The 19,212-nt window shown below is 41.6% G+C and overlaps 2 protein-coding genes across 3 annotated transcripts in view; one reads left to right on the forward strand and one right to left on the reverse strand.

The window, feature by feature from the left end:
* The window catches only part of otofa (otoferlin a), a 129,959-nt gene extending 116,518 nt beyond the window's left edge, over positions 1-13,441 (reverse strand). For both annotated transcript variants that reach the window (XM_042094384.1, XM_042094385.1), the window contains exons 1-2: positions 13,087-13,441; positions 4,723-4,781 (exon numbers count right to left, since the gene is read on the reverse strand). In XM_042094384.1, coding sequence (XP_041950318.1) covers positions 4,723-4,781; positions 13,087-13,165 — 138 coding nt within the window. In that variant the 5' untranslated portion in view covers positions 13,166-13,441. The remainder of the gene's footprint in view (positions 1-4,722; positions 4,782-13,086) is intronic.
* A 1,209-nt stretch (positions 13,442-14,650) lies between these two features.
* Positions 14,651-17,794, forward strand: fam166c (family with sequence similarity 166 member C). Its single transcript, XM_042094426.1, has 4 exons — positions 14,651-14,829; positions 15,376-15,595; positions 16,093-16,202; positions 17,591-17,794. The coding sequence occupies exons 1-4, from the start codon at positions 14,678-14,680 to the stop codon at positions 17,712-17,714; spliced, it is 606 nt and encodes a 201-aa protein (XP_041950360.1). The 5' UTR covers positions 14,651-14,677; the 3' UTR covers positions 17,715-17,794.
* Positions 17,795-19,212: the final 1,418 nt, after the last annotated feature.

A 19,212-nucleotide genomic window follows, 5' to 3' on the forward strand; every position in this document is an offset into this window, starting at 1 on the left:
TATCAGAAACCGCGACATAAGCACATTGGTTTCTTTTTTCTTTTCTTTCTTGTTCGCGTGTTGGGTAGTGAAGCGATAATGCATTTAAAGCAGTAGGCCTACATCATGTGAGCCAGAGCCGATATGGCCAGAACTGCTGCTCTGTAAAGGTATTTCTGTCCCACCCAAATTTGCTGAACTACTTGCTAAATAGCCTATTCATCACAGACATCACATGTATCACACGAAAGAGCTTTTTCTCAACCTTTAAACGATGTTAGTGATTAGTTGTTGTGGTAAACGGTTCGCGAGAAAAGTAACTTTAATTTAATAATATTTTTTTGCGCCCATCTCCCTACCCATTCATCTTGGTGGAATACTTCGCGAACTTTCCCTCAACACCATACAACACCATGACAAACCATATATCAGAATAAACAGCAGACCTTACCGAACATAAAGGTGTAAAGCATTCCCCTGCACAGTTAGCCATTCCAGAGTAATCCGGTTTTAAATTTGCAGCGATGTCTTTATCTCCAACTTTGCAGTTCCTAATGTGTTTCAATTGTTCAATAAGTCTACATGATTTTATAACAGACCAAATAAAAAATAAATGTTACAAATATCGCCAAGATAAGCATTACAATCAGAGGATATAGCCTACATATAGGGCAGACAGACGCTCATGAGTTCATGCTTTGTTTTATCGCTGGATTTTAAGATAGCCTATTATGGCAACTGATTGCATTATACAGTCAACTCTAGCAGGCATTGAATGACTGGAGACTTTGTGAATTTATAGATTGACATAATGTGCTGTCTCTGCGATTGCTGCTTTTGATCAGTTAGATTTATTTGCAATCTCCTGTGGTGGACTGGACATAGCATTGAAATGCCCGCCCAGATTCCCCTTTCCGCCTTGACCCATTCACACTGGTGCCGGAACGAAAACACTCGGCAAAATGTCTAGGGGGCTTGGTAGTAAATTTGGCGAGACACTTTGTCCCGCCGTTCCGCCTCGGTCTATGTGAAATGAGCAGTCGTTTCCATTGTTTAGTCTCTCTCTATCTATTTCTTTCTCTCAGCCACTCAAAGGAGCATCCAAACAATAAACGCCTCACACCCCCGCTTCACTCACATACACACACACACACACACACACACACACACACACACACAAACTCACAAAAATGAGACACACACACATACACGCACGCACACGCACACACACTGCTGGTCAGACACTCTGTGCTGAGACTAGTGACTGGTTAACCACTGGATGATGTAATGATGATAAACAGATGATTGACAAATCAACTGAGGCGATTTGATGGACCCACGGTGCCCTTTAACCAATTAGGCCATCTAACACTGAGTCATAGGAGCAGTAGCAGGGGTGTGTGTGTGTGTGTGTGTGTGTGTGTGGGTAAAGGAAGGGGGCACAGAGTAGGATAAGCAAAGCCAGAGGGCGGGGGGGGGGGGGGGGGAGCAGAGAAAGGGAGGGGGGGCAGAGGTAGAAGAACAGAGAGAGGGAGTGAGAGAGAAAGAACAAGAGAGGAACAGAAAGAGGGAAAGAGAGGAACAGAGAGGGTGGGAGAGCGAGAGGAAGAGGAAGAGAGAAAGAGATAGGGAGAGAGAGGGAGGGAGTGGAGGCTGATTAGGAAGCTCTCTCATGTTTCCACACGACTCCCTGGCTACATGACAGCACATCAGAGCCCAACTCCGTCTCTGTGTCTCTGCCTCTGGCTTCGGAAGCGCCTCTTGCTCTGCTTGCATTAGCCGCTTCTAAAAACTCGCCTCAAAAGTGTTTTTTTGTGTGAGTGTGAAATGACATTTATGTGTGTGTGTGTGTGTGTGTGTGTGTGTGTGTGTGTGTGTGTGTGTGTGTTTGTGTTTGTGTGTCTGCATTCTCACACTCACTGTTCATGTCCTCATTAAGCAAAACAAAGGCAAAACAAAGGGTGGCATTATCAGCAGAGGAAATAGCTTTCAGCTTTCCGTCAAAAGGGGAATTTCATTATTTATTCTAAGCAGAAATTTTCCAGCCTGGCGAGAATAACAGCCTTTTCCAAACAGACATTTCCAAAGGTACTGACATACTAAGGCTAAATCTTTTTTTCCTCCGTCTTCCCTGGAACCGTATCAAGAATATTTGCGTCCAAACGGATCCATCTCAACACGACTCAACACGTTACTTCATACCCCAGGCCTATAGGTGGCACTGTTTCTTTACAGAAATTGACCAAAGTTTGTGCTTTACAAACAGACAGAATAGGCTATGACGAAATGGCTAGTGCAAGGAAACCAGAATTGTTTGTGTGGACTGATGGTGAACTGTCAACTGTAGTCAACTGTAAAACTAATAAACTTTATTTTTTACGGTTTGTGAAGGGTGCAGTCCCGTCCTTTATTTGGCTAACGCAGGTAGTCCTACTAATGACCTTTACTTTCTTTGGTTGTAGGATAGTCCGTGATTCACATTAGTTTTGGCTATCACCGCAATTAGGCTACTAAACGCAAGGCTTACCCAAGTTCTAGGCTATTCTGTCGCCACATTTATAGTATTGCTATAAAACCTTCGTTAGTAACAGTCAATTTGCCTGCATCAAATCGCGCATTTGCATTCAGTGTGCTACCATCGGCTTAACGTGAGTTCTAAGCATCTTTGTATGCTTATATCTGAATTCACTCGACTGTGAATGCATGTATATATGTTGTAAGACATGTAAAATAAATGAATCACAATGGCACTACGCACAAATTAATGTAGCCTAAACTTACACCGCACTTTCCTAATAGGCCTAACTTAAGTTCTCTCGCGTCACTGACAGTAGCTAGAATGCATAAAAAAACACCGGGAAAAACAGTGTTCAGTCATAAGCTATCGGCGCTGCGCAGCACCAGTTGTGATATTTATCTTACGGAGTGTAATCGTAGGTAATGTCATGTATGAAAACTAGTATTGTTAGGCAATACTATAAGTGCAAGTCCAGGGCAGCTGAGGTGTGGCGATGACATCATCGATACGCAAGCAGGATGTGCGGTTTCGCTGTCTAAACGAATTCAAACGGGCTACGGTTTCAGATTTTTCCACTCTGGGACCGGGTTTTAGAAAAGTGCGGTTTCGGGCAGTGCGTTTACAGGATTCATTTGGACGCTCGGCCAAGACGAAGCAAAACCTCTGCGTTTAACCTAAAAAGCGTCTCCGTGTGGACAGGCCCTAAGACGCACTTTTTCTTTTTCAGAAATGAATAAATAGTGGGACCTAACTGTTCTATAACTCATTTTACATCCAACCGGTGCATATAAAGCACAAGCAGAACGCCTTAGGACCTGCAATACAACAATAAAAAACTGCGTGAGATGTAGACACTTGTGCTCTTCTTCAGCTTGTAAAAACAGTACAGTATGTTCATGCAAGCAACGCCAAATTCCCACTTTCTGCCATGTTCGCTTAACTGTGCAATTATGAGCGAGGCAACTCTCTCACTCCACCTCCCCAACCCCCCTGACATCTTCTCCTCCATCCATACAACAAATCCATCACTAATACACCCAGAGACTTATCTTAATCATTATGGATACAGATCGACAAATCAGCCATTCACAAAGTGGCTTCTCTTCCTACACCACCAACAACAACGTTTTTGAAACAGACCAAACTTTCAATTATCATTAGTTTTCCAGTACAGAGAGATGGGCCCAGGAGCTTTCTGTGATTACAATTTAGATTACAATTCTGCAATCATGAAGCAGGTCTTGGGCCATTGGCTATAAAGGAACAATCAGAGGCAATGGAGTTTAACATTAAACAACAGAACCTGAGGAGAAGGTTAACTGGTGTGTTTGTGTGTGTGTGTGTGTGTGTGTGCACGATTTTCTACACTACTCCGTTCAACGCTCAAATAATTCTCTGCCTCATACATATTTTGGCAGCTGTAGTATTGTAGAATGCAGAATTTATCTGAACACCAGCTGCAGGCAAAGAGAGTTGCCAGCAAGGTAAGAAAAGCTTGTAAATGTCCGTAAAGTTGGTGGTCATGGATAATTACACAGCTGATTTCTCACTGATTTCTTCTGTGCAAGGGTTCCAGGACATGTGATAGGAGCATGGCGAATCAGGGAGGGGAACGCAAAGAGATTGTTTGCATCATCGTATTCAAAGTTTTTCCCGATTTCCCTGGTCACAGTAGAACACCGTGACTCAAATGTTAATGTGGCCAACGGTGTTTCCAAATCGTTTTGTCTCAGGGCCCAAGAAACCGCTAGAGTCATTAGATAAGAGGCATAGTCATGACAAAAGTGTTGCGGGCTCAAATGAAAATGAAAATGTTTTGTAGACATGTGGTCCATTTTTCTGTGAGTGGACATTGGCTGCCAGTTGGAACAGCACCCCTGGAACAGGGGTGCGTTTTCCAAATCCATAGTTGCTAACCTGTTAGCAAGTTAGTTGGTTGGCAATGGGAAATTCCATTGCAACCAACAAAGTTGCTAACTTAGTTAGCGACTATGCTTTTGGAAAACGCGGCCCAGCTTTTTGGGAAATTAGCTTATTTGCCATCTACCCCACAGTTAGATTAGAGTAAACAGAGATTAGAGGTGTGTGTGTGTGTGTGTGTGTGTGTGTGTGTGTGTGTGTGTGTGTCTGTCTGTCTGTCTGTCTGTCTGTCGGTCGGCCTCTGTGTGTGTGTGTGTGTGTGTGTGTGTGTGTATGTGGTATGAGTGGTGAGAGCAGTGACTGACCTCATCAAATCTGGCTTCATCTTCACAGTTCTCCAGCACACGCGAATAGAAAGGCAGACCTGCAGAACACAGCAAGCAGTCAGCAGAAACATCATACAACAACTCAAAGGTTACAATGCACATCACACACTGTCAAGATAAACAAGATAAACAAACAACTGTTGACACTGTGCATAATTTAAAAGATCAAATTCTAGCACATCGCAGAAGTAAACAGACATCGGGTACTAATTTGAATGAAGTCTTAAATCTATCTAAAGCTAATTTAATAACTTTGCAAAATCCATTTTCTAATTTAAGACCACAGGCAAGACCTTAAAGGAGAATTCCGGCGATTTTTCTCTGTTTCTCGAGGTCACCGAGTACTGTCGGTACTGAAAAAAACCCGAAAACCTACTTTTACCTCTTTTGAGTTGCTGCAGCCAACAGTTACAGCCGCCAGGCAGCTACAAGGCTTCACTCTGGGGGCATGTTCATGAGTCCCTATGTTCATGCCTCCAGAGTTTAGCACTGTAGCTGCCTGATTGGTGAGTCCGTTCAATGATCCCACATGCCACAGTTATGCTATAGTTCATGCATGAGTACTTGTTAATAGATTTTGCACTTTTCCCACCATTTAAACTAGGGCCAAAGCTTTTATTTCCATAACAACCTATACTGTAGGCTATGCAGAGGGATTTACAGATAGATTAAAATAAGACAGAAAAGTACAATAATAGTAAACAGCCACTGACAAATTGAGCATAGTGTTGGTTCATACAGGGCAAGGAGTCAAGCTTGCATCTCAATGTGCAGTCTTTGTCACTGAGAAATTGAAATAAAAGAAAATGCTGATGTCTCATATGTAAGTCGTTTAACACACCAATCACCCCTCCACCACCTGACGACCTGATGCTACTGCATTTACAGTACACAACAGTCTCTTACATTAATAATCCTCTACAATCTAGACATTTACACAAGCTGTACAGTACGCTGGCCATAGATTTATCGTTTATCTTACATTATTGTGTTGATTCAAGCTACTCCAACAGATAAATTGGGTTTATTTATATATTATTTTAAATATTAAACATGTCTAATTTATATCATAAAGTCATTATTTCAGTTAAACACTATCCACAAAGCCTTGTCTTAGGTGAAAGGGGCTCATCCATTTTAATTTTTATCTCTAATTAAAATCCTCAAACACACTTGTTAGCAGACCTTTAATTAGACCTCTCTCTCTCTCTGTATGTGTGTGTGTGGACTGTGTTTATCACCATCACAAAAGACCAGCTGAAGGCCATTTGAATGCTCTCTGCCTGAATAAACAGCACATGTGGACAGAGGCAAAGACAGACACAGGGCTTTATGATGATTTCCATCAAGACAGGGGATGAAGTCTGTCCTATACAGATACACACACACACACACACACACACACGTGCACACACAGACAAACAAACACAAACAAGAACATACAGTACACATACAAGAACATACAGTACACATAACACTGGACACACACACACACACACACACACACACATCACTCAGGGCTTAAATTTCACTGCGGGATTGCGGGTATTGCGCATAATTTGTTCAAGTCCCGCAACTCTAGCCATCATAATGCGAGAAATTCCCGCATACACTTTTACAGCCTGTCTGATGACGTTAATATAGCCTAATCATTAAGTGGCGTGAATGCGGTGCTATTGACCGGACTGATCAACTACCGAGTTGAATTGAACATAGCTTCATGCAGACGCACACACACACGGAGAGAGAGAGAGAGAGAGAGAGAGAGAGAGAACCACTTTGCGCTTACGCAAATAGGCTATGCTACCATGGCAAACTTTTACATCTGGAAAGAGCTCCTTGGTAACTATCCTGCTAGCTCAGGTCACGTCAACACTTGATCCCAGAAAGATTGTCTTCGACATGTTAGTTTTTTGAACATTTATTGTATCTAATGACATAGAAAACATAATGATTTGCATACACATACCGCACTATGCACAACTTTTATTCACTAGCGACTATAGCCTAAAACCGTCAGGTTGAAGGGGGGCTAATTACTCCATAGCATTACTCTCACGTATTTTCTTAAAGTGACAGGCACTCAATTACACCTACTCATCAGAAATGTGCACTCAATTGGACCTACACACCACATTAAAGATATGCCTAAGTGTTATAGGTTAAACGTCAATATGAGGCATTCAAATTACTAAATATGTTTAGCTACTAGTAATTACTAGTAAAATGCTATACTTTAAAAAAATGCATTATTAAATAAATACACTCTATATGAATTCAAAAATATATGATAGAAACATATCACATAAGCTATCATTTTCAGTGTGTGTTTGTGTGTGTGGAGAGAGTCAAGCAGAATCTAGGATGTCCACTGTTGTGAATGATCCCACTACAGTATATATTACTGATGACGTCAGGGTGGTGGGGGCCCCAAAATCAAACACTTTTTTAAAAAAAGTATCGAAGTATTGAAATTGCAATTCTTGACTTGGTATCAGAATCGACCCCCCCTCCCCCCCAAATTGTGTAAATCCCCCCTACATGAATAACCTAAGGGGGGAATTCCCCCCCATTTTGAAAAATGAATTTTAAGCCCTGTCACTGGAGGCACACACTACATACACACACTGGAGACATCTCAAGCACAAAGCCTTATCTGGAGCTGACAAGCACACAAGAGGAGGTGTCCAATGCACAGCACAGCAGCAAATTAACAAGGTTTCAACAGGTCAGTGGTGAATAAGAGAGAGTAAATAACATCCAGGCAAGCTCTCTCTCTCTCTCTCTCTCTCTCTCTCTCTCTCTCTCTCTCTCTCTCACACACACACACACACACACACACACACACACACACACACACACACATCATTCACACAAGACATACAACCCGAAAGCATACAAGCTGCATAATGCAAACACCTGGGGTCATAACAATGCGGTATGCTGTTGAGTTTGAACACACCGCTGTGTGTGTGTGTGTGTGTGTGTGTGTGTGTGTGTGTGTGTGTGCATGTATGTAGAGTGGACAGGTGATGTTTACTCGAGACACACACACACACAAACACACACACACACATACACACACTCTCTCTCTCTCAGGAGAGAGAGCAATATACTGCGTAGAGGAAATGATGTGTTTCATCACTTTCTCAGTTTGACAAATACATCAAAGAGCAAAGAGTTATTACTTATTTATAACTAAATCTGGAACAAACACAAACAGCACATTAAGATGGAATGGATCTGATGAAAATAAAAGTATTCTTCATCAGATGGAAATAAGCGTACGCTTCATCAGCAAGCCGATACTTTAGCTGATCATCTATAACATGCGAATAGTAAATAAATAAATGAGTAAATAAGCAAATAACTAATTAAGTACTGATTGGAATCATCTATCTCTTCTTTTAAGACAACTTAGGAGGACAGCACAGGTCAGGTTCATAATTCATCTGCCACAAACATTAAAAAGACCAAGCTGAACTTACACTGAACTCCTCCACACCTTCTCCAACAATAACAAACTCCTCCACACCTCTGCCAACATAACAATTACACCTTGAGATTGTGGACCAGCTAACTTGCGCTAGAAGTCGGCTCTCCTCAAGGGCAAGCGTTAACAGCGAGGTACGTCAAGTTTTTGCAAGGCTCCATAGAAAACCGAGACCTGGGATACCTACAGTACATGCTGTCCTGGGGCCCTAATTTGAATGATGGGCCAAGTGCAAATTAACTAATTAACTGAAATGAACTAATTAAAGCTAATTTCATAACAAATTAAACTGATAACTAACTAATTGAATAACTAGATAAAATCTATTCGCTAGTTTAGAATCATGGGCAAGACATTGAAGCGCAAACATCGATGAGTCAACTCCGCTCAATGTTCCCATATAGCTGTATTTCATGCACAAAAACTTTGCTTGCTGAAAGACTTTGCACTTTGCCCACCAAACAAATTAGGGGTCCCGGACCTTGACTACCACTACAGATGCCTGTGAGAGATACGCTTACTGTGCATTAGCTGGAAAGAGAAGCGCACCAGCATCAGTGTTCTAAAGGAAGCAAACATCAACAGGGTTGTCACCGCCAGCTGAGATGGATACGGATGCCTGACAAACGTCTCACAAATCAGGTCCTCTACTAAGAGCAGGTCATCTACTAAAAATGCTGACCATCAAGGAACTGGAGGTCAGAAAAAGCATTGTTCCAAGGCATCAGGATTTGCTTCAAAACATACCAAATTCACAGCTGTAACTGGAAGAGAAAGTCATTTTTTTAGTGAAAGAGACACACTGTATGAAGACAATCTCCGACAGGCTGCCGGAGTCAAACAGCCCCAAAAGAAGGGAGTTTCCACCAGAAATGCTGCCTCACATTCTGCCCAGCTCTTCTCATCCTTGTCCACACTGCAGGAGAGTTTGTGGTTCTATAATTGGCCTCTTCAGCTCTCTGAAGACCCACAATAAGGCCCCCCCAGGAGGCCATCACACCATTACACTCGACTGCAAGTGGTCACTGATGATGTGTGTATGTGTGTGTGTGTGTGTGTGTGTGTGTGTGTGTGTGTGTGTGTGTGTGTGTGTGTGTGTGTCAGTGTCTGTGTGTGAGTGTCTGTGTGTGTTTGTATATGTTTGTGCCTAAGAGACTGAGGAACTGAAGAGACTGCAAAGGGAGGTCCATAAAAGAAAAGAAAAACAGAGGGAAAGAAGAACTGTTGACATATCCATCTAATACTAGACTCCATCTACTGTATGTGTGCCTATGTCTTGTACAAACTAAAAAGCCCTTTCAGCTTTATGTGCATATGTCTTGTGCAAACTAAAAAAGTCCTTCGATCCTAGAGACATTTCCACATCCCCCCCCCCTGTCTTCCCTCTTCATCCTCAGTGTCTTAGTAAAGGGTTTAAGGAGTGTAAAACTGCCCTACGAAACAAATCGTACAGGCAGGAAAGACAGAGGCTTTTAACATGCAGAGTGAGACGAGTCAACGCTTTGAACAGCCCTCCCCAGTAAAGAGAGTAGAGAAGAAGAGAGCTATCTTTAGCTGGCCATGAGGTTGTGTTATGTGATTTTCATGCACAGCGTACCCCATTTCCCACAAGCCCCCCCAGGCAATAATACACACCAGACTAGTGAATAAGCCTATCGTTAAGTTTTCCGCCAAGTTGATATATCCTTCCTTTGATAATTACGAACAAGCCCGCGCGATCAACAGGGGGTGTTACGTAACGTTTGCTTCGCCTCATCCTGCTAATGACAACACCAGTGCATGGATGCTGGCCCACTTAAGAAACAGAGAGACACAACAAAAGCACTCCTCTCCATTAAAACCTCATAATAATCCTCCTCTCTACACCAGCGCTTGTAAAAGTAATACTGTTTAACGGTTTAGGGTGGCATTGATTAACTGTTGCTGCAATTCATTCTAACACGTTAGTTGTTTGGATGTTATGAGGGGCATTAATAAATAAAGCAAGTAGACAACATGGCATTTTTTTTTAACTCTCATGCATGATTCTCTCTGAAGCTGTAAATGGGATGATGCAATTGGCAGCTACCTGCACTCATAAAAAGCTCAGCGAAAGAGAGAAGGCTGGGAGGGCAGAGAAGGGAGGACAGGGAGAAAGAAAGAGAGAGAGAGAGAGATGACAAAATGAGAGAGAGAGGATGAAAGAGAGAGAGAGACCACACAAAATTAAGACTAAAAACTAAGATCCCAAATGCTCACTTTAACTTCATTAACAGAACTTCAATGACAGAATCAACCGTCTAGAATACAATTGTGTGTAGAACATTCAGAAGATTCTATTATAGAAAGTGAGGGAGAACAAAAGAAACTTTAGAGAACAGCTGATTCATAGAACTGACTGGAACGAATCAGACAATTATCTAACATAGCAAAAACGACACTAGATCTACTCCGAACTCAGAGGACAGTTCGGAGTAGAGGGGAAAAACACATCACTGCAGCCAACACCACAGCATAGATTAGATAATGTAGATGTTTCAGGTCAACACAACCCATGATGTAATACCCACAGACCACAGACAGCAGATCTTTCGTTTGCTGATCTTCCTCTAGCAGAGCTGTACATGGGAGAAACTAAAGCAGCCTATAGTGTCAGCTTATTGACCTGTGTTCAAAACATTAACACAAACAAAAGCCTGAGGCAATCTGATCCTCATCCACCTCTCTCACTACAACATTTCTCTAACCGTACTGGTGTTGGTCCCCTGAGAACTGCTATAGTGCTACAGCTATTTCTTCAGTCCCTCAGGACCAAAGACATACTGAGACCCCAGCCAGGAAGCCTTTGCTCACAGAACAAAGCTACTCAGATCTACCACCTGTTTGCCACAAGAGAGTGTCTATTCCTTTATGTCTATGGACACAATCAGTGGATTTATGCCTGTACTGTTGTTGATGTCGATTTGCTGATATCTTCTAACTCATTTTGGCTGATAGCCAATACCAACATACACACTTTTTGATTTCCTTTAAGGGTCTCTCCTGTACCAGAATTAACCTATTGCTCTTATTGTGATAAGGCTGTTGCAGATACAGGCATAAAACTTTCTTTGTCATTCATTCGGCCTTTGATGTATAAATACATTAAGAAATGCAAACAGTCACAATAAGGAAATTGTTGCAACATGGTATAGATTTAAAATATGCAATTTGACATATAACATTTTCAAATAAAAACATTGATCTCATCCTATATGAACAGATTTGTATGATGTTTCCTCTGAATCCCTATAAGTTATGCCGATGATAGTCTTTCAGATTTATCTGCAGAAATGTTCTGCCAATATCGATAATAACATTTTTAAGCTGCTCATATCTACCAATATCGTTGTCCTACAGATAACATCCCTGGAGTAGGCCTTCGCTATGGCTAAATCTGATGCAGAAATCACTCTGCAGTTATTTTATTTTATAAGTGTGATGCAAATGGTGAAGAAATAGCAACGGTTCTGAATAGCCTCAGTACATCTTAGACCTGTCCTAATAGACCTAGGCGTCAATCCCAATCAAGAACCATTTAGATCCAGGGTAACAGGAAGCATGACTGTAAGGATAATGCCTACCCCCCTCTGCCAAGAAACCTTTAGAGTTAATGTCCTTTAAAATAACTAGAGCTGAAAATACTGAGCTCTAAATGGCTTAGCCAGCATTCAGACAGCTGAATCGAGGGCAATTTCTCTGGCTGCCATAAAAATGGACTAAAAGTGTCCAGAGTACATCAATAAATGTATCTTCCCTATATGAAATGGTCAGTCATTTCCCACAGGTTATACAATTGGAATGGACAAGCTGCATGGTTCTCAACTTGTCAGTCATGTCTTTGCTTTCAATTAATTAGATCATTCTGTTTCATTGTCTCCTGGTCTTACAGGGAGGCTACATGCTGGGGGGGGGGGGGGGGCAGAGTCAATTGAACGCTAATGGGCATAATGTACATGCTTCACCAAGTCTGTCCAACTAGTAGAATCGATCTAAATTCTTGAGGTTTGTCCTATACACTATGATGATACCCTCTACAGTCACCATCACTACGTTTGCAGATATGCAGAGATTCATTCATATACATCAACAGCATTTTTATCACATAGCATCTAAAGCCAAGTCAAAGGACAGACAGTGTAAAATGACACATGGAGGGCTGGGCAAAATGCCTAAAAACAATTTGTCTTAAAAATCCTATTTTATATGTTGGAAGTCAGAAAAGTAAATATTTGATATCCATCACACATGAACACAACCATGCGATGTTGCTGCAACTGCCAAAGGCTGGTCACATGAAAAACAGACTTGAATAGGACTTTTTCAAAAATCTTGTAGTTAATAATGGCATAATAATTTATATTTCTCATTAATATGGAAAATTTACCAAAGCGATATCTCTTCCTTCTCGTTTAAGCTAATACCATATAGGCTACTGCTGCCTACATAATGCAATCAATGAAGACAACGACGCAGTAATAATTCTGTCAGCTATCAGGATTCGGACTCGTTTAGACGGGATTCCCTTTGTCTCTGGGGTTACAGTTTTCCTTCGTCACCGTGTTACCGCGGCACTGCGGAGAGAGGGCGGGGGGGGGGGGGGGTGTTCCCCAACTTCTCCACGCAGTCCCAAGGGAGGACGCACACCTGCTGGCACCTGCCGTCCCATCTCAAACAGCGAATAGTAGGTGAGATATCCGCGAGCCTCCGTTACTGCGTGCGTCCAATAACTCATGGAAAAAACATACATAAGATGTCCAGGCTGCGTTGTGATGCGCGAAAATCTACGAGGAAAGTGATGCAATATGTGTCAAAACTCAATCTCTTCTTACCTCGAAACGTCACTTTAGCAACCCTGTCCGCTTTTCCCCGCAGGAAGGTGATGGTCTTGAGGCGTACTACTAAAGCCATCTTAAGTTGGATTTATTCCGAGACTCAGGCGAAACTGAGATATCAATTAGAAGACCAATTGTGCACGCATAAAGTCACATTCAACCAATTAGCTTCTCCAGATATACCTACACATCAAACCATCGTGTAGCCTACAAGCACATATAATCCATTCGCTCAGAAGCCAAACCAAAACTCGCTTTGATCTTCTTCTAGTGCTGCGGCATAAATTACTAAAGTGCTTTTTGCATGTTGCCCCGCTGTCTGAGGCGGGGATGTGGGATTCGCAGTATAGCGCTGTTCTCACACTGGTGCCGAATGGTGTTGCGCGCTCTCCCATTCAGACTTGGACAAGCGCGGAGATAGGTTATGCGGCTGAAACAGCCTGGTGACGCCCACCCAAGTAAACTCTGCTGGTGGGGGGTTCCTGTACAAAGTAGGCTATATACTGTGAAGGCAATTGCATTTTATAATTATCATTCTAAGCCTATTGTAAGTGATGGTAGATTTTAAACTATGGCAATAAAACATATTTTAATGGGATTTTTAACTGTATTAATTGTAGGCCTACAGGTGAAGCTATTGAAAGATGTTGAACGTGTCATCTAAGTAGGCTGTAACCATCAACATAGGCTAGCATAGGCTCCTCTTTAAATTTTAATAAGCAAGTAAATAGTGTGGTCAAAGGCAGCTTTTTCCAGTTAAGAACCATTGAAAAACTGAAGCCCTTTTTGTCCTTCTCCGATCTTGAAACTCTTATACATGCTTTCATAACATCTAGACTAGATTATTGTAATTCATTATGCAGGCCTGACCCACTCCACTCTCCACCATAACTCCTGTGTTGGCTAAGCTGCACTGGTTACCTGTGGAGCACAGAGTTAAGTTTAAAATTTTAATTTTTGTCTTCAAAGCGCTCAGTGGTTTGGCACCTATTTACATAGGTGACCTACTAATTCCAAGATCACTTAGGTCTTCATCTCAGAATCTTCTCTATATCCCCAAAACACGCCTTAAAACTAAGGGTGATAGAGCCTTCTCTGTTGCCCCCCAACTCTGGAATAGTCTACCTGTACATATTAAGTCCTCTCCAACCATTGACTGCTTTAAGTCTAACTTAAAGACTTTCATTTTCTCCCAAGCTTTTAATCTACCTTAATATCCCCCCCCACACACACACTCTTTATTCTTTATTTTATTTTTGACCAATTTGTTTATTATTTCAATTATGTATTTATTTTTCCCTTATGTTATGTTATTATTGTTGTTGTACCATTGTCATTGTTTTATGTTTGTTTGTAAGCACTTTGGTTCAACTCAGTTGTTTTTAAATGTGCTATAGAAATAAAGTTGACTTGACTTGACTTGACTAGGCTAATCATGCATTTGAATCATGAACTCAACAGTTCACTCAACGTCATAATTTGAGATCCTCTTAAGATCATGGGACACGTAATGGTTGCCTGGTAACCCCTCTGTTACCGTTCAGGCGGTGTTGCGGGAGAGGTATATTACAGACAAGCGTTCCTGTCCATGCAACATCCTCCCCAAAAGTCAGCGTTGCACTTCACTGGTCGTCGGACCCCCGGGGAAATCAGGGCTTGTATCATCATGGCCTCTCGGCGGAATGGAACACTTTTCACTCATAACAACGCAACCTACATCGCCCCAGCCTTCATACCCGGGTAATAATGCAACCACTGTCCGTTTATAGCAAGTAAAGTTGTAATATGTTTTCGTAGTTCGTAGTTGTTTTATGTATTGTAATAGCGAGATATATTGGCTTAGCTGATCAATAGGCTTTGGCTGTGTTTAGATCCAACATGCACTGCCATTCAGGAGATAGCCTATGCTTCCCAACAGTCATGTTGTTTTCCAGTAGGCTACTCCTAAATAATTTAATGATATACACAAGCCTAAAACCAGAGTTAGGCTATACAACTTGAAATCACATGTAAACATAAATACCTTGAACCTTCGTCAAAACATGGATATTTGTACATAATACAAAATGTCAAGGCATGTCAGACTACAAAGACATCTAATTTCCTTCTAATGTAATTGATTGATAATCTATAAAGAATTGTTTTGTATCTTTAAAGTAAAATGTAATCGAATATAAATATTTTTTGTATTTTTTGCTATAGGCCTACTCATGTCAACTTATCACAGGAGTTCACAGCAGTTCCCCTATGTTTGAGTGTTCAATGCGTTCCTTTGCTTTTCTAAAGCTATGGCGGTCACGTCCCCACCACCAAATTCACTTACGGAGACAGATACGGCAACACCACCAGCAAGTGGCTACAGGAGTCCCGCTTCGCGTCCATGACCTCCAGTGCAACATCAAACATCCGGGGAGGGATGTTCCCATCCACTGCGTCCAACGACCGCCACCTGGCCACAGTCCAGCCTGCACGGACTCGCCAGCAGGAGCTCCAGAACTTTACCCAGGTGAGGTTCCTTTCATGGTTCCTTTCAGAGTTCTTCCTGAGCAGAGGCAGTTTGTTTACAGTTCCTTTAGATTTTTTTCCTGAGGAGGCTGTTTACAGCTGTTAATAGTTCCTTCAGAGTTCTTCTTGAGCAAGGTAGCAGGAGAAGCAGCCCGGGATTTTCAGATGAGTTCAGATTTCCAGACGAGTTCTACCTCTGAAATGACCTGGTTCAGATATGACCCACACATGTGTGTTCATGCTACACAGCACCATAGTGACTAAATCTAAGTTACTGTTTACTGTATTAATCCTACACTGCACCATTTATCAAGTGTACTAACCAACACAAGCCAACATTATGTCATCTGTACATTTATTATTTCCAGTCACTTTAGATTAAAGTAGCTACAAATAAATGTAACTCATGGGGTGGGGTGTTACTGTGTGTGAAGCTGATAGAGAGTTAGTAGTGACATATGTGTGTGTGTGTGTGTGTGTGTGTGTGTGTGTTTTCAGCTGACACAGAGTCACCGCGAGAGCTACAGAGACCGTACCGGGACCTGCCTGCCTGTCAGTTACTTCCAGCTCCCGGTCAGGAAGAGTGAGAAGTTCCCCAAGGAGACAGCGTAAGAACCCCAGCCTAGAGCGCAGTCGCCTGCGGCCTGCTTCACATTAAGATAATGCATTTGTTATGCAGCCTCAGACTTACAGTGTTTTCATGTTTCTGTACTGTAACAAGGTATTTTACGTAATTCTGCTTTCGAACTGGGGATTAATGTGATGTGTTTCAGCTTTACTTTGTGAATTTTACTTTTAATGCATTGTCTGAGTTGGTTTGTTTTTCATATGTGTGTAAGTCAAGGTGAATAGTGCTATATTTTGTTTTGCTTTTTTTCAAATGGGGTATTATTCTCATTGTTGATGTTTTTGTTGTTGGTAATGACTATGAGGATATTGTATGTGTGTTGCTTTCTTTTTCATTTATTGTGGCACTGTTATAAAATACTGATCCTCTTCAAATTCAAATAAAACACTCAGAAAACACCTGTCCTAAGCAAAACAAAAGTAGAGCAAGTTGCCTTGGCAACTCAGTCATCCTCTGAATATGGCTCTGGTATGTGATGACAACCCAAGCAAGGTCCTGTTGTCCACAGGCTATAGTATCCGCTTTACTGCTGAATATTTCATGGTATCCTTGTGTGTGTGTGTGTGTGTGTGTGTGTGTGTGTGTGTGTGTGTGTGTGTGTGTGTGTATGTGTGTGTGTGTGTGTGTGTGAGAGAGGGAGAGAGGAGTGGAGAGTAAAACTGAAAAAAGAGTCAGTGAATATGCATCGAATTTGTAGTCTCGACTCCAGGGATCCGCTACCCGGCTTACTTCAACATAAACAGGCTAGGTAGAGAGATATGTGCAGAACTGGGTGTTTAAGAGCAGAGCTGGACAGATGATATAGGGGTAGCGCTTGGTGAAGATATGTGAAGGGGCTTCTGCTGATGTGATTTCATATAGATGTGATGGAGTGGTTCTTTTCTGCTGACACAGTAGGTCATAACTGAATCTCTCCTCTCTCTCTCTCTCTCTCTCTCTCTCTCTCTCTCTCTCTCTCTCTCATGGGACCTTGTAAGATAGGGTACTAAGGGATACAGTTCATAAACTTCCCAATTTGATACCGTTGGGACAAACATGGAATATTTATATAATGAGGAGAGTCCCTTATCTCCCAACATCACAGTTTTTTTTTTTAACTCTGAACTCTTCAAGGATAGAACAGACGTTAGTGCAGAGGTCTCTGTGAAAATCAAATTAGAAATAGACATACAGTAGTCAAAAATGTTTCCACAAAGACTTTGTGCAGGTTGGACGCTGCACAAAAACACATTTTAGACAATCTCTCATAGCTATTTGTTTGGCTAATTGAATAGGAATGATACATGATCTCATACAGTAGCTATTTGTTTGGCTAATTGAATAGGAATGATACAGCTCTGACCCCTACCCTTCCCCACCCAAAAACAGAGACCTCGGCCCCCTAGGGCCGGCGGAAAAGGAGAGGGTTCGGCGCTACCAGACCCTGCCTTCCGGACTCAGAACATCAGCCGATGACCGTGTGATGCGAGATGTGTTCTTCGAACGCAGATGAACACTACCTACCACCACCAGGGGATGCAGTCGAGTTACATTTGAATGTATCTCAAGAAAACTTTAAAATGACTTGAGGAATCTCTGTGTTTGTATGGCCATCCATTCATCATACTGTAGGCTAACTAACTGACATAGGGAGATGGTTTAATCTCTTTGCAGTTTTTCTGAGATATACAGTGTAGCCTACATTTACTGGCCTTTAGGTCCTCTTTTTAGGAGGACGTCCTACATTTATCTATAAGATAGCCTACATTAGGGCTATTCAATTAGTTTGTAATGGGGGGCAGTTCATGAAAAGCATCACGACTGAGGGGCCAGAGAAATGCGGCTTGAAATATGAGTAATCACATTACAGCTGTAGATACAATGAAGTACAACAGCAGCAATATGGGTGTTCAAATGTTGTATTTTGTACATGCATAACAACATCTTTTAACTGGTTGTTGATGGCTAATATGGAATGAAATCTGTGATAACAGTAATGGAATAGATAACAGTAATGGAATCTGCTTTGCACAGTAACTGCTAGGTCCAAGATTTCCAGTGAGTACAAACAGGATTCAAACACTGTTCAGGTGAATTAAATGTGTAATCAGTCGCATATGTAGCTCTTCTGACGTATAGGCCTACTTGTTACATTTGACGTTCCAACCATTTAAATGAGATGACCGTGACCTCTACATTTTTTTTTTAACAGTGGGGGGCAGGCCAGTCATAACTGAACATGGGCATGATGACACGATGACAATGAAAACGTTTAGCCTACTTCAGGGGTCTCAAACTCAAATGAGCTGGGGGCCGGCTATTTCTGAAAATGCAATGTTCTTTTTTTCAAATACCACACAAAACTGCAAACAGAAAGTGCAAGTGTTTTTATCTAGTTTTAGACACCTGTGCTAGCAACCTTAGCTTATAAATCAAATAATGATAAAATAAATATTAATACAAATTATAAAACAAACAAAAAGCATAAAAACGGGTATGTGTGTGTTTCACACCAAATAAAAATATTTTCCTCTCATAACTTTTCTAAACCTGGCAAACTAGGCGTCAGGGTTAAGAAAGCAACACCATTGGATTTTTATATCAAAATTTCAAAAGGCCATGGCTTGAAAGTGGTCAGAGATAAAGTCCTACTGTAAATGTAAAAATCTTTGAGTATAAACAAAAGTTTATGAAGGGGGTAAATGTACCCATCACTGGATGGCAAGCACCTCAAATTATGCACCTTTCAGTAAATACTGGATGAACATATTTGAGCAGGTTTACTTTCCTTTTTTTCATATTACCCACATAACAAATTAACAGGAAAACACCTAATACCAACACCTAAGATGTATATGGTTTAGTGATGTATTACTAAACCACAAGGCCTACAATAAAGTATTCTGGTCAAATCAGTTCCTATCGCGGGTAATCTGAGTACCCAGAAGTTCGCATAGTTCGTTTCTACTAGCCCTGCTGTCTGTACCACGTCCATTACGGACACTTCATCA

Source organism: Alosa sapidissima, chromosome 6 (assembly GCF_018492685.1).
Source record: "Alosa sapidissima isolate fAloSap1 chromosome 6, fAloSap1.pri, whole genome shotgun sequence".
In the NCBI taxonomy this organism is placed as follows: domain Eukaryota; kingdom Metazoa; phylum Chordata; class Actinopteri; order Clupeiformes; family Clupeidae; genus Alosa; species Alosa sapidissima.